Source organism: Coenobita brevimanus, chromosome 100, assembly GCF_032717465.1.
Source record: "Coenobita brevimanus isolate Jiangsu-jjx chromosome 100, ASM3271746v2, whole genome shotgun sequence".
Taxonomy (NCBI): Eukaryota; Metazoa; Arthropoda; class Malacostraca; order Decapoda; family Coenobitidae; genus Coenobita; species Coenobita brevimanus.
In genome coordinates, this window is record NC_137053.1 from 9,679,523 (window position 1) to 9,697,044 (window position 17,522).

Genomic DNA, 17,522 nt, shown 5'->3' on the forward strand with positions numbered 1-17,522 from the left:
ATCACATTTTTCAAGCCAATTGCTCAATGTTTCCACCTTTCCCATGGCTGACATTTCTGTCCACATACCGCTGACTCGCCAACTACCCACTAGCCTTGACTCATTTTTCCCTTTTCCTTCCTCATCTTGCACTTCCCCATCGTCTCACCTTCCTCTTTCTTCGCCTACTCACTTCACAAAGCTCAGACCGTCCTATTCCCTTATTATCGCAAATCCATCCAGTAATACCGCCCCATTGACGTAAACAAATGTATAAAAAAAATCAAAATCAAAATTACAAGTCTTAGGAGGTTATTTTTCTTGATGATATCACAAGTTTACACTCTATCCGCTGAACTCAAAGGAAATCCGGAAATAAGTGATATAAGAAAGGCGAGCTACGTACATTAAGGGTATATAGTACAATAAGAAAATAATTCTTACTAACAAAAGGAATTTTTTCTTACTCCTACAACAGAAAATATAAATAATAGCCAACTCACTCACATAGTTCAATCCCCGTACTCTCCTGCTCATTCTAATCCCCACTTCTTATATTTTTTTTCACTCGCTCCCCCACAAAAAAACCACGCCATCAGGTATCAGAATCTTTTATCTCACTGACACGTTATACTCCCCACTTTCTCCAACATTACAGTCCTAAAAGACCTCCAACAAAACAGCACACTTTCACACTCCATCCTATAGCACTGCACAATCTTTACCTTCCACAAGCACAGCACAGTCTCCTCTTTCGTACCAGAGCCCACTCCCTCTTTCATTTCAATCCCTTCTTCCTCCACAATAATTCAGTCTCTGACTTTCACATACAGTTCCAGCTCCCTCCTATAGTACAATACTTTCCTCCTCCACATAATACTAACCGGTCTCTTATACCCCTAGAATAATCACCATTCCTGCCTTCATAACAATTCCATTCCCTCCCTCCATTCAGCTAAGCAGTCTCACACTCCTTTGTACATTACAATCACTTCGGCCCTCCCACAGCACAATGCCCACTCCCTCTATTACAGTCCCACCCACCCTCCCTACCACACAACACTGGGTCAGACTACAGACACCCACATCCACTTTATCCTCAATCTTCGACATCTCCATCCCACACAAACCTTGGGAGATGTCTTTCAGGGAACCTGAAACGATGAATAATATCGATCCATGCACGACGTTTTCTGACAATATAAAATTTTCGTTTCGCTTATTGCCGTAGGACACACAGACCACTATATTGCAATTGTAAGGAATGAAATTCTCTCCGGTTTTCAGTTGTTCGTGTATTGTAGTTAAAGTTAAGCGGCTTCATAAATCAGCCCTTCAGCATATCACTCTGGTGTCGTAATTTGTCATTTTCTTATATCCAAAAATACAACAACCACTCTCTCTTTCTCTCTCTCTCTCTCTCTCTCTCTCTCTCTCTCTCTCTCTCTCTCTCTCTCTCTCTCTCTCTCTTCATCACAGTTTACTTACCTGTCAACCCTCCCATTTACCTGCCAACCATCATTCTCTCTCTCTCTCTCTCTCACACACACACACACACACACACACACACACACACACACACACACACACACACACACACACACACACACACACACACACACACACTTACTATGATATTTATCGCAGTCACCCCCCTGTTCTGCTTCTTCTTCATTTGCACTTTTACTACACACGTTTACTCCACCATATATATATATATATATATATATATATATATATATATATATATATATATATGGTGCTCCGTTCAGTTTCTTCGTCGAATAACCTAGTCCTTTCATCTTATCATCCCGTTTCCACTCACCTGCACCCTTACCTTTAATGCTCACTAATTCATTTTCCTTATCATATGCAAACCTGCCATGTGCTTCTTATTCTCTCTCTCTCTCTCTCTCTCTCTCTCTCTCTCTCTCTCTCTCTCTCTCTCTTTTCACCAGCCACTCTATTTGTTATATCTCATTGTCCCCATCACTGCTCACTTGTCACTTTCATGAAATCTTGTTTTCACCTGTGCTTCTCAAACTCTGAAGACAACAGTCTCTTTGTCTGCCTGTCATCCATGTAGGCCTACTTCCTTAGTATATCCACCACATCCTCTCCGACGGCCAGCTATTAGCCTGTCACTGGTATCTCATCCACGTATGCACACAGTTCCCCCACCAACCTTTCAGCATCTACACTCATTCCTTTGGATCAACATACAGACACCCATAATGACACCCCACTTGATCGTTATCATTCGACATCTCAGTTCACTACACCCGAACTCTGCACACACACACACACACACACACACACACACACACACACACACACACACACACACACACACACACACACACACACAGGTAGAGTTGGACAGCAACTCCGTCATTCAATTAGTTCTGCTCAAATCAACCAACCAAATCACTTATGTCCATTTAACACTTATGTCCATTCTCTTTATCCACACCCACCCACTCAATCACCACACACATTCCCACTCGCAGTTCTTCATCAGCATATCTACTCACATCCACACTCACCTGAATAGCCCAGTATTTTCGTCAGTCCATCATCTCATCCCACCTCTACTGACTGTTCAATCTGTCTTCTTTCCCATCCTTGCTTATCCTGTCCTTTCACTAATACCACCCATTCAGCCACCCTGATCATCAAATCCGCCTTTTCATCCATCCGTTCTAACCCCTCATCGTGGTCTCTTCCCCATCCCCGTCCACCCAACCTATCCTCTTCACCCACCCTGTCCACCCACTGTATCCTCCGAGCCCATCACGCCTAATCATCCCAGCCACTTCACCCACTCACCACACCCACCCAGGCCTATTCACTTACCTCATGCACTCACTCTACCGTCTTCTTCCACCCACCTACTCATTCTACCCTCTTCACTAACCCCATTCACTTGCTCAAACCTCTTTCTTCAAATGACCTCTGCCTCTTTTCTAGGGCCTGTGTCGAGTGTGGACGGAGTGGCCGGCACCCCCGCCCATCTGCCATGTATGGCTGCACACACCAGGCCTGGCGACGAGGCGGTGCTAGTGGTGTGGTACAAGGACGGTGCACGCAGGCCATTCTATATGTAAGTACAGTACACGTACCCTTATCGGCATCTGGCTCAGCTCAATTAGTTCGTCCACTTTAACTTCGCGGAAGTTTTCATCCTCTTGTAACTTATATTAAGCCGCTCAGCAGCATTGTAAGATAACAGTACAAACGTACGTCCCTTCCATTCCACTGCTTCAGGGCTATCACTATACAGTACTTAGTTGTTAATCTCTTAATATACCTCAGCACTGAAGTAGAGAGAGTTAAAGTGGTAGAGTATAGTAAACATTTATCGAAATGCAAGGTTCTTTATAATTTTACTGACTTCGGTTACATTTATGTATGAATATACTTTCAACATATTCGTTGTACATACAGATGACTCTTAATGAGTAACTGGATTCTGTGTTGTCAGTGTCATTATACTTAAATATCTAAATATCTGATCTAAATACTTGTATTCACTCAACCATGGTATCTGTAAACTTTGGTTAGGACTATGTTAAAAGTTCCCTGTTTCCTCTTACTTCGGTTTTCATTCATTCACTTGCTCCTTCTCACTTCCAGCTGTGATATAAATCCTCCTGTCTTTGGTCTTCATCATAGCCATTCACAATTTTCTCTTAATTCAGTGTTTCTCAAAGTTTTTCACTTCATTTCCCACGTGTGAGGATCTTAACATCCTCGTGGTTCCCTCTTCAGTTTTCTCTTAAGCCCCTCAAAAATAATGATGAAAAAAACTGTTTTTCTGCTCTCCATTTACTTTAATGCGTACAATTGTCAATCAGAATGCTTATTTTGTTACATTTCAATGGGATGGATGACACTGCTTTCAGTCAGTCGACTGATTCGAGGTTGAGAATAACTCACGTCTCATACTAGGTCGGATGGATCCACATCCAACCGGTTTTGGCTTTTATTTTTTGTGTAGAAGGGTGGAGAAACCAGATACATATAGATATGTTGAGGAAAATGGCAAGAGGACTCTTAAGTGCGATTTCAGAGACACACTCTGATGGACCGGTCCTGGTCGTTTCGGTCGTAAGTCATTTTGGCCGCAACGTCCAAACTGACAAACGACCTAATCCCTAAATAGCCTAAATAGCCAAACTTCATCAAGATGACATTGCTGAAGTTAGGCTGGGTTAGGTTAGGCTAGGTTACGGCCTAAGACTTACCGCCGAAACGACCAGGCCGTACAATTGAAACCTACATCATAGGTGAAAGTCAGAAATGTGAGACGTAAGGAGCAGTTCATCATAACGAAGTCGAGACTTTGTTAGGTCGAAATCACAAACTGGTGAGATGGTGGTTTTTTATATGTAGCAGTTGGGAGTTCTGAAATTGAAGAAAAATACCAAAAACAGTAAAGAAAAGACTTAACAAGAAGTATAAAATTACTACGATATTTTTCTTAAATGTTTTCTGCGAAAAGTTAATTGATTAATGTCAGGTTTTAGGAATTACTTACCTCTGTTTTACTGTGGACGAGAACATGTTTCCTCACCACACCATCCTGTACACAAACACCATGACCACCACCACCTGCATGAACTTTGACAGTGCGATAGACAAACGCAAAAGCGGTCGTGACCACTACAAAGTTGCATTCTTCCAGTTGCAGGGTAACGCAACATTAAAATAACTTTCTCTTCTGGCATGAGAGCCTTGTTTCGGTCAATTTTTACACGTATACCTAATGCGATTTTTGACATTTCGTTAACATTCTCTAGTAGAATCGGTGATTCTAAGAATCTTTTCTTCTATGACATTTCCTTCGCAAATGTGTCCTTTAGGTGTTTTTGTTTGTGTGGTAACAACTCACTGTATAGGGCGGCGGTGGCGGTACCCACCTCCAGCAGGGCCGAGTCTGCTTAAGGCCGAAACGACATTTCTCGAAGGAAGTGTTTTTTTTAATTAATATAACCTAACCTGCCTAATCAGACCTAATCCAACCAAATTTAACCCCTAACCTAACCTACAATAACTGTGAGAGCCTCTTACCGTAGAGAAGTGTCGTTTCGGCCTTAAGCAGACTCGGCACTACTGGAGGTGGGTACCGCCATCGCCGCCCTGTACAGTGAGTTGTTACCATAAAACATAAAAACACCTAAAGGACACATTTGCGAAGGAAACGTCACAGAAGAAAAGATTCTTAGAATCACCGATTCTACTAGAATATGTTAACCCGTCACGTCCCGAGGCTTTCCGCACCTCCGACATCCCCCAGTCCCGAGGTATTTTCGATTTTTTTTTTTTTTTGGCTAAAACCTTCGCTTTTGGTGAGAAACATCGAAAATTCATAGAGAAATCGCTCACCTGAGGTTTAAAGTGCCCAATCCAGGTAGGAGTTCCTCCTTACCTGAGTGGGTTTTCTAACATGCTGGCACCAAAGAAAACGAGTTCTATGGGAGGGTAACTATTTTATCCACTCATAAACGGTATTTATTTATTTACTTGGTACGAATGTATATGTAGTATGACAGTATATTGGTTTTCAAGCAGTAATAAAGGCATTATAAGCATTGTTTCACTCACTAACTAATCACCATACCTGACCTATTTTTGCCACACTACCTGATCATTATTTCTGGCTGTTTCTTCTTCTAATGCTATGTAAACATTGTCCTCCACATTGTCATCGATTGGGGAATCACTCTGGCCCTGAATAACTTTACTAGCCAGGTCACTGGTAACAGGTCCTTTGCCAAGACAATGGCGTGAGGGGGGGAGGGGGGAGGTTATGCAGTGTAAGGCATTGTCCCTGCTTGGTATCTTGTACAGGAATAGAGGAAGGTGTCCCGTGTATACATACGAAAAATCACATGCGAAAATTGAAAATTGTGCAAATTAGCGACCTTGCAATTGCACGACGTACTGGTACGTCGCCGGGACTGGCAAATGCAAATCGTGGTGACGTACCCATACGTCGTCGGGACGGGGCGGGTTAACGAAAAATCGAAAATCGCATGAGGTAAACGTGCAAAGTTTGACCCTTGTTTCTTGCCATTGGTCGTGTCAGGATCTCCCGCACCAAATCTGTCACAAAAATTATGCCTGCACGGTCCAAGCGGTATCTCTTTATCAGTTCTGCATCACTTAGGTCATTAAGCACATCTTTCCTGCCAGGAAAACGTCCTGGTTGACGGTGGCGAATTTGTTGTTGTGTTGCAGTGGCCATGTTTACCGTTATGACTGAATCATTAACTGTCCTAAGCGCTGTACAAACTCGGGAGGTGTCTTTAGCTATGACTCAGGTTAGAGCGAACATCAGGAATTATGGCTCTCTCTTGAGCATATAGGACAGACTTTCGCCATATGACGCAGTCTTAGTGTTTTATAAGTATGGGACCAGGACCCTGAACTATTACTTACACTAGCCCTGCATTGACCCTCTTTAAAATCCTGCCATTGCTTCCACGTTGGCCATGGCCCCCAATTTGAGTTTAGAAGGGTATACGGATAATGAAGGGTAATATTTGAAATTGTATTAAGGTGATAATATGGGATTCATACTACAAAGGAACATTGTATTAGAGCGGAGGAATTGCTTATCATAACTGATGTATATTAATATGAAGATTCAACTATTCAGCTATTGTCACAATCCTCAATGCTAAAAAAATTAATAAACCATAGGCGTGTATATATATATATATATATATATATATATATATATATATATATATATATATATATATATATGAGGGTTAATGGGCATCTAAGTGAACGGTTCACGATCGGTGAGGGCGTGCGACAAGGTTGTGTGATGTCCCCATGGTTGTTCAGTATAGCCTATATATGGATGGGGTGATGAGAGAAGTAAAAACACAAGTAACGGAGAGAGGGATGGTGTTGGTAATGAATGGTGATGGATGGAGTATCTCAAGATTGTTGCATGCTGATGAAGCAGTACTGCTTGCAACCACCGGAGAAGAACTAGGTAAGCTAGTGCTGAGGTCTATGAGCGTCGTGCCTTGAAAGTAAATGTAGAAAAGAGTAAAGTGATGGTTATTGAGAGAGAAGGTGGCTCCCAGTGCGATGTTACAACGAATGGAGAGAGTCTGGAAATGGTAAGAGAGTTCAAATACCTGGGTACAGTGACAGAAAGGAGAGGAAAATGTACAAAAGAAGTTGAAAGTAAAGTGACACAAGGAAGAAAAGTAGCTGATGCAATGAAGGCCTTGATAAGAAACAGAGGCTTGAGTGTTGCAGCTGCACGAGGCTTCTATGAAGGAGTGTTAGTGCCAACTTTAACATACGGATGTGAGACTATGGTATGGCATGAAAATGAAAGGTAAAGAGTAAGAACAGTGGAGATGGGACTGCTGAGGAATGTATGTGGAGTAGACAGGGTGGATAGGATACGAAAAATGTAGAGTGAGGAAGTCTGTGGACACCAGAATTTAAGAGTTAACGAGATGGTATGGTCATGTGGAGAGAATGGATAACAATAGAGTGGTGAAAAACGTATATCTGAGCGAATTTGAAGGAGGGAGGGGGCGAGGTAGGCCAAGGAAAAGGTGGAGAGATATGGTAGATGAGTGTGTGTGGAAGAGAGGTGTGGAAGTCGTTGAGGCTAGGGAACTGACAAGAGATCGAGCTGGCTTGATGAATGTTGTGAGGAGAAGTGCATGATCAGGGATTTGGCACCCCTTTTTAACGAGGCAGGATCCGGATTGACTCAATCTGATGCGTTTATGTAAAGCTACAGAACGTGGTAGATGTTTTGGGCGCATCCGATAGAGACAGGATTCCAGGGGCTTGAATGATGAGTGAATGGAAGCGTGGCCCATTGGATTGGACATATTTTGGCTGTCTGGACATTGCTATTCCCCACCTTGGCCTAGGATGGGAAAGGAGGTCCGGATAATGACGATATATATATATATATATATATATATATATATATATATATATATATATATATATATATATATATATATATATATTGTGTCTTAGTATTTTTACTGGTGCTTTATGAATGAACAAGATAGCCAAGTGTATGTGTATGTGAGGCAGGGTGACATAATGATCTTTTTTATTTTCCCGTCAAATGCCAAGAGACGAGAGAGATAGAGATAGATAGATAGATAGATAGATAGATAGATAGAGAGAGAGAGAGAGAGAGAGAGCACTGTGTGTGTGTGTGTGTGTGTTGCCTCAGCCATTTTAAATTTACCTACATTTTTATCTATCTAGTTTTTTATCTGTTTATCTCTGTCTATCTGCCTCTGTCTGTCTGTATCTGATATGATGTAATGGTAATCAGGAATCATAATACTGTAATAGGAATCGATTAAATTTTTTTTTTTTAGGAACCTAATCGTAATCGATTCCATTCATTCCATTGCCATTGTAATCATAATCGTGATCGATTGCACAGCATAAGTAATCGTAATCATAATTATGTTATAATTAATTGGCAGCAGTCCACAGAATATACTAAATTGGGGAGGGGGGGGGGAAGAGAATAAGAATGAATTTGACGTACAGGAAGACTGTGAGTGTGACCTAACTATAAAGATTATATATAACCACTGAAGTGTATAATCCAAGTTTTGCTCTGATTAAAAGTTGCTCATGTCGGAGAGGTGCACTCCGCTGAGTGCCTCTCTAGTTTAGATTAGGTTAACTTTGGCTGCAGTTAGGTTAATTTGTATTAAATTTAGGTTAGGTTAGCTTTGGATAATTTAGATGAATGTTAAGTTATGTTAAGCGTTCATCTAAATTAACTTAACTTAACCTAACCTAACCTAACGTAAACTGAACCTAGATTACCCCAGCCCAAGCTAGAGGGGCACTTGGTGGAGCACATCTCTCCAACAGGGCAAAGTAATTTCCTAACCGCTCTTCATAATGGGCTGGGTTTTCTCATCACTGTATAGGGTTTCGCAAAAGGTTTTCCGGATCCAGAATCTGTAATACGATCCGGATCGATCCCAAACATTAATTGATTGTCCCCTGGGACACCGGTTATCTACCCACCAAATTATGTCCAAATCCCTTTTAGTTTTTGAGTAATCCTATTAACATACAAACTAACAAACTAACAAAAAGGGGTGAAAACATACTCTCCCTGTCGAAGAGAATTAATCTAGCCAAAACTTGAAAGCGGCCAGAGAGCGCATACCTCAGCCAAAGTTATTGCCATTTAACAGGATCCGGATCCGGACCCTTGTATATAGGATTCGGATCCGGATCCAGATTCGCCCCGAAATTAAATCAATTCTTTCTCGGTCCATGGCCCACCTTTCCCAAAAATTTAATCGAAATTCATGGAGGACCTTTGGGGATATTGTGTGGGACTCTCCGGATCCGGATCTGGATCCACCCCAAAATTCAAAAATTTCTTCCTTGCCCCATGGTCCACCCTTCCACATAATTTCATCAAACTCCGTTCATAACTTTTTGAGTAATCCCGGATCCGGATCCGTGGATATTGGATCCGGATCCGCCCCAAAATTTGACCAAAACTTTTTTGGTCCATGGCCCACCTTTCCGCAAAATTTAATTGAAATTAATTGAGAACTTTTGGAGATATTGTGCGAGATATTCCTGTTTCGGATCCAGATCCGGCCCAAAGTTTAATCATTTTGTCATTGGCCCATGGCTCACTCATCCAAAAATATTTGAATAAAAATCTGTTCATAACTTTTTCAGTAATCGTGCTAACATACAGACAAACAGATAAACCGACAAACAAACAAACCAACGCCGGGTAAAACATAACCTCCACGGCGGAGGTAATTAACCTAAACTTAATTTAATCCATCTCAATTAACACTCACTTCACGAACTGGGTAGGCATTTCAAGAAATTACTGATTTCACAGTTTGCCTGTAGCTATACAGTATATATATATATATATATATATATATATATATATATATATATATATATATATATATATATATATATATATGTGTGTGTGTTATGTTTTCATTCGAAGCTCCATTAACATTGAGTTAGAGAAACTTTGTCAAAATTCTTATATATTTTGACAAGGACAAATTAGTGTTTCTTCTGTTTCAGTGGTGAGGAAATAAAGAAAGTTGGATGAACGGAGCGGGGAGGAGGTGGACAGAAGATATTAAGAGGGAAATAAATAGGAAAGCATTGGTGTAGAGATAACGGAGAGAGAGAGAGAGAGAGAGAGAGAGAGAGAGAGAGAGAGAGAGAGAGAGAGAGAGAGAGATGTATGAAGAGAGAGGGGAAATGGAAGAAGGGAGACACGATCCTAGAAGAGAGGGCAAAGATGAGTGAAGAGACAGTGTCGAAAATGACTGAGGAGTAAAAAATAAATAAATAAATAAATAAGCGGAAAACAGAGAAAATGAAAGGAAGTAGGAAGAAGTGGCAAAGGAAGATAAATGATGGAGATGATGAAGGGAGAAAAACGGAGACCATTGGGGTGGAAGACAAGGAAGGAAAGAAATGTGAAGAGAGGAAAAGGAGAGGAAAAAGGATAAAAATAAAAGGGAGACGTGCAGGGGAGAAAGGGAAGGATGAAATCACTGGAAATGGAAGAGATGGAGCTGGTTACAGTGCTTTAAAACACACACACACACACACACACACACACACACACACACACACACACACACACACACACACACACACACACACACACACACACACGTATTCCCAACATTAGCTATTCCTTCTTCCCTTTTTCTCAACAGTAAGTTCCGACATATATTTTCTACATTAAACAAGATAATGCATTTCATATTATATTCTTCCTCTATCCGGACAGATTTTTTGAGCTTATCAGAAACTTCAGATTGGTGGTCAAATACAACTATCATTAATTCCTCTACTAAGGGGTTCTCCTGAAGCTAGATAAATCGTATAGGAGTATTGTGAATAGACCGAAGCTACAATAAACAAATAAATAAATGAATAAATGAAAGTAATCAGTTTCAGGGGGCTTACATCCCACCATTGTTAGGGTCTCTTCCTTGTGCGTTTCTCCCTCAGTCTCATGCCATTTTTCGTACTGTTTTCCTATTAGTATTAACACTCTTTTCTTTTTGCTATATCTTCATTAATTTTATTTATCATCTCTCTTGTCTTTTGCTTAACTTTTTACCTCTCTTGGCTCTCTCTCTTACACTAGTCCTTTTTAACCCATTTATATTTCTACTCCAGCCATCCATACTTCTCATTTGTCATCATAGTCTCCTCTCTTTCAAGCCACCCATTTCTCCCTTCCTCTTTCTCCCTTTTCTATTCCTGTTGTCATTACATATCCCATAAACTCATTCGAACCTATATCGTCTTCGAGTAAATAAATAAATAAATAAATAAATAATGTGTGGAGAGTGTCACTGTGCAAGCTGTCATGATGTGGATACTTGGCGTTCCTTCTGGTGGGGTATCATACACAAGTCCAGTACCCAGTGTCATATATTCTTTGCTGGGGAATTGAGCATCACCTTCCAACTGACGTTATAGTTGTCATTTTTAATCATTGAGTGACCGTTCAGTGGGCAGGGGGAAGAGAGGAACAGGAATGGAGTAAAATAGAGCAGAGGGAGTGTGACGGGGATGTCACAGGGTTTTTATGTGTATACAATATTAAAGAATATTATTCAATAATACTTTAAATATTGCTTGAGAACAGGACAAAGAATTGACTTGTGAAAATCAAGCAATGATTACTTTATTCTGGCTTACTTCGCCGATTCTCTAAGGACGAGAATTTCTTTACTTTATCAGCAGTACACAGCGGAGACTAATTACTCACAAATGCTGTTTATTAGTACTGCTAGCCTCACGAGAAAGTGACTCCACCCCTGACAATCAATAATTAATGCTATTAATGATAAACAAATTCTTGCTGTTGCAATTAACTCCTAGATGGCACAACGGATTTGAGTTAATAAAAAAAACTGGCCTAAGTACCAGTTATGAATATTACAAAGCGTTTATGCAAGCTAGGAGCTGCAACTAGAATAAGCTTATGGAGAAATAAAACACGAGTTTACATTACATTAAGTTCAAGAAAAAGAACTGTTAAATTTATTGATTACAAAGGAATAAATTTACGTTACTTGTTTCAAAATTAATCCAAAATAAGGAGATCGCACTCACTCGCTCACTCAAAAGCTAACTCTTAAACCTAGGGAAAAACGAAAAGAAATACTGGTCAGAAAAGTGGACAAAGTGGACGACTGGGCGTCGTTGCTGAGGAAGGACGCTGCACACGCTGAGCCTCTCTCCAATCACGCTAGGTGGGAATCCAACGGCGGCGGCGGGAACTAGGCGTCGTTGCTGAGGAAGGACGCTGCCACACACACTACCTGCTTCCACGGCGCTCAAATCTTGACTGATTCAAATTGTGGGAGAGAGGCTAGTGTCGTGGCCGCACTTGCTAACGGCCAACGAGTGTGAGCGATACACATCCGCAATATCTCTTAGGCGGAGGTTAATGTCGCGCACAAAGACGATCACTTATGAAATAGTGAAAAATGTCCTGAAAAACACTCCCGATCGGGTGAAAACGTGGCGGTTAACTGAGCGATAAATACTGGGATTGCACTAGAATTCGCGGTTTCCCACCAAAGTTAATGTCACGAGTTTATTCAAATACTTAATCGCGCCAACTCGTGACGGGGGAACCAGAAGACAGAATGATGGGATAGATAGTAGATGATGGAAATGAGACTGGAGGTGGAAGAAGGTTGGATCATACAAGAGAGAAATGATAGAATGTAGAAAGTAGATGGGAAGAGGTAGGTGGTAGGGGTTAGAAATTTTCATACAGACAGTATAGAAGATGGTACGAGGTAGAATTTTGAAGCTAAATGACTAGACAAAGAGTAAATTACTAAACAGACAAGACAGATGGTAGGAGATAATTAGGATGAGGTAGATGGCCGAAGGTATATGACATACTACAGTAAGTGACTGCGGATGATGGTAGATGATAGGAAGTAAATTGTATGGGGCAGATTGTAAGAGGCAGCTTCTAGGAGGTACAGCACATTGTGGATGGCAGAATGTAGAGGGCAGGAAGTAAATTTATATAATACATGTTAGGAAGCATATGATTCGAGAAGCAAAGTAAAATATAGTTTGCATATACTATTGATGGTAGGAGAAAACATGGAATAGTATCACGGTAGAAGAATATTAGCTTATAATTTTCATAGCTTCTTTATGCCACACACCTCAATAGTTTTTAGACAAAAAAAAATGCAGAATTGATATCCATAATTCAGTAAGAAGTGCTTCCATCCCAAAACAGTTTAGGAAATAGTCCACGCCTGGCGAAAAACTCCATGTAATGTTATTATACGTATTATTGTTTTTGCACAAGAAAATTAATTATTCTGCACTTTTTCTTGTGTGGATGAATGGTATAAAGCTTTCAGAACATGAAGGTTTTATATATATATATATATATATATATATATATATATATATATATATATATATATATATATATATATATATATATATAGTATTCATCTTCATCATCCAGTCCTACATTGTCCCATGAGGAGCGTAGGAGCCCCGGGCTAGGCAAGTTGATCCTGACATTTAAGCTGAGAATGACCAACCTCACTCATTCCTGAGTGGCATTACGTGAGCAATAAATCCTAACCATCCCTTGGATATAAACCTTCACTGGCTGAATCCGATTCGAGCGCCGTAATTATCCCACTAAACCACCAGGCGCCAAAATTTCGTTTTATGGTTACCACCCAGCGTAGTAAATGGTTTCCTGGTGTACAGGAAACCATCTGGTTTGTCATGCAGTGTAGAGTCACCAACAGGCAGAAGGAAGAGGAAAGAATGAAGGAAAGACAGAGGAGGGAATGTAGTCACTATATCTGTCTATCTATCTATCTATCTATCTATATGTATATTTATGATAGAGAGAGAGAGAGAGAGAGAGAGAGATGTATATATAAATACACACACACACACACACACACACACACACACACACACACACACATATATATATATATATATATATATATATATATATATATATATATATATATATATATATATATATATACATATATATATATATATATATATATATATATATATATATATATATATATATATATATATATATATATATATATTATATATATATATTATATATATCATGAGAGAGAGAGAGAGAGAGAGAGAGAGAGAGAGAGAGATGATCTTGATTTTCCTCTTCGTCCCTGTATTCTGCATATCAGGAAATTTCAAATAGGTTCATGTAGTGGTGACAGGATCATTTTTTTTTTTCTTGTCGTGCATGTTTGGCTAGAGTCCTTCATCTTGTGTTCCTCCCAGGACGTTTGAACTTTTTTATAAACAGAGGTTGAGGGAAGTGCAATTAGTCAGGATTGTCGCGTGATTACAGACACAGTGAAATTAGGGAGATGATGTCTGGAGGTTTGTATGATACCTAATTGCAACCTTCCTTCGTAACGATTGCTCTTCCCACCACACTTAATATTACCTCATTTTCCCACCATTTTCATTCAGTATTAGGTGCATTTTTATTGTCCCTCTGCACTAATTACTGTAATTGAGTTTCTCTCTCTCTCTCTCTCTCTCTTTCTGTGTGTGTGTGTGTGTGTGTGTGTGTGTGTGTGTGTGTGTGTGTGTGTGTGTGTGTGTGTGTGTGTGTGTGTGTGTGTGCATTTATAAGGAGAAAATTCGTATCCCAGACTATGCTTCACCCGACTGAGGCTCATGTCACACAGTCCAAGAACAGAGTCAAGTTGGTGGAGTGTAACATCACCTGAAGAACGAATATGCCAGTGTGAAATTAACAGTTTGCAAGATGAACATGTATCAATAGACTGTTCGCTGTCAATATTCACTGGCGTCTGAAGTACCCAACACCTTTGTTCAGTACATTGGATTCGGTTCTCAGCGAAAACCAAGACATTGCCAGTATGTGTAAATATGTTTATGATGTACAGTACTTCAGGTCTATAGATGAATGAAGAGGAAAGTGTTGCTTTATTTTGTTTTCTTGAACGGACACAGTGAATTTCTTTCATTTGACCAGGTTTCATATATTTGGACAATTTAGTATGTATTTCGTACTTGACTGTATTAAATGTTGGACCCTTCTGTCATTAGACATTGTAATAATAATAAATGTATGTGTGCTTAATCCAAAGAAGTTTTAAAAGTTTCATATTTTATATTGTATACAGTGCAATGCCTCAGAAACTAACGAATCTCGTCAAACATTCGCTTTTTAACTCGTTCTTGTACTCATTCATTTACTAATTTTTGACCTCACTCAATATTCTTCGCTTTCGCTCCAGAACCCGTATTCTCGTCCATTAAGGAAGCTTCCTAACACCTCTTCTATGCCACCCACTCTTGATACAGGTAAATCCAAAGCTTGATGCAAATTAACTGGTGTTTATCTGGTCAAGTAGAGCACATATGTTGCTACTACTACACCAGCCCCCGTACTGACGCTGCAGGGTGTGAGAGCTGGCCCCCACTGGGTCCTAGACATGTGGTCAGCACATTTTTAAAATTGACGTCTGTTAACCAAAACGAAAACTGGCAGGTAGGCCATGAACACACCACTTACTCACTGCTAGATATATACTAAGATACATTGACAGTTTAGAGTAAGAGTGAAGGGAAATATTAAATCGTGGTAACAACTTTTGAACTCTCCCTGACGAACAGAAGTTGTGTCTCCTGACACAATGGGGAACAGGTAAGGCGTCTAGTTACGTTGAGGGTATTTATGAAAGAGTACTATAATAAAAAGATATAATGCTGGTATGTAAGCAGTTGGATCCAGTAAAAACAAGGAAATATAGTATGTACAATACATGGCCATGATTAAGTTCAGCAACGTGATAGTTAAAAACAGGGACAATAAAAATTAGTATTCATTGTTACTATTTGTAGAAAACTTATGGAAATTAAGTTATATCTATATCTATATCTATATCTATCTTTTTTTTTTTTTTTTTTTTATGTGACCGACTCTGGGCATAGGCTTCACAGCCTGATTTCAAGGCCCAGTAGTCCTCCTACGTACCACACACCTCTACATGTCACCACTTAGGCGCTAACACCCATCGTCCATACTGAATACATGCTAGGGCTCTCATATAGGACTGATGTATTGGTATTAGCGGGGGTATTTTTACGACATGTCGGCGGGTCTTCTGGTAGATCAATAAAGTCTGATTTTATGAAATTCAAATCCTTAAACTGTTCCCTGCCTCAGCGGGATTTGAACCCGGGTCCGTCAGGACTGCAGGCCAACTCTCTACCGATTGAGCCAGCGCCTCCCCCTATCTATCTATCTATCTAAAGTGGAATTTTTAACGATAAGGATAAGTATAGAAGTATAATGATATTAAATGAACTGAAAGATATTTAGCACTCTTAAAATTATATCATCACTTCATATCTTAAGTCTTTGCTGCAAGAACATTATCAGAGAAAGTGTCCAGTATAGTTTTACCTGTGACAGTAATGATATAACTTGGGAATGTTCACACATAATTTGATGTTATCATGTTTTCAGACAAACTATCACTGCACAGCGTGTGTCCTTTTCTATAATTTGTTTTTTTTTTCTTTATCATTATGTCGATTTCCATTTCTCATTTTATCGTTTATCATTTATCACCACAACATTTGGTTTTCTATGTTATTATCTTACTATTTACGTTTTCCTTTGTTATTGTTTCATTTATCGCCATTATCATCATATGTACCTTTCCTCTTCACAAATGTCTTCTTTTCCTTCCCTATCATACAATTGTTTTCCTTTCAGTATAAGTTACATATTCTTTCCACCTTCAGTAGTCACATGAAGTGTCACTAAGCACGGCCAGTTTCAGCATCCCATGGTGGCTGTGTTATACCAATGGCCACTCGTATCTCATGTTGCTGGTGCTCCATTCGCCTGGCACAGTAGTGAATGACGCAAATAGTATTAAGAAATCCGATAAAATGACAGCCATGGGGGGAAACCAAAACCGGCTGTACTCATGAACGACTGAAGGGCAATGAAAACTGATGCATGGCAAAATCTATCTATTGCCAGACGCCTTAATCCCGTAAGGGGTGGCCACAAACAAATGGCCTCCATGTCGCCCTGTCCCCGACCATTTCATTGCCCTCCTTCCAGCTGACACCCCCCTCGCTCATATACCTCTCCATCCCTTCATCTCATCTTTGGCCTCCCCCTCCCTCTGCCCCCCCTCCACTTCACTCACATACACTCTCCTCGTCAGTCTCTTACTCTCCATCCTCTCCAGATCTCCAAACCACCCCTATGTGTTTCTCCTAACGCTTTCTATCACATCCACATCCACACCACTGGCTCCTTCACATCCTCATTTGTCAGTCTGTCTCTCCATGTGACTGCACGTGCTCCTCTCAAATAACTCATTTCCACTGCTCTCACTCTTGACTTCTGTCCCTCCAACAAGGTCCAAGCTTCACTTCCATAC

At 40.2% G+C, this 17,522-nt stretch overlaps 1 protein-coding gene across 1 annotated transcript in view; it reads left to right on the forward strand.

Annotated features, from left to right (window-relative positions):
* The window catches only part of LOC145414518 (synaptogenesis protein syg-2-like), a 476,991-nt gene that overhangs the window by 197,033 nt on the left and 262,436 nt on the right, over positions 1-17,522 (forward strand). Inside the window, exon 2 of the mRNA XM_080284041.1 lies at positions 2,950-3,082. Coding sequence (XP_080140167.1) covers positions 3,003-3,082 — 80 coding nt within the window. The 5' untranslated portion in view covers positions 2,950-3,002. The remainder of the gene's footprint in view (positions 1-2,949; positions 3,083-17,522) is intronic.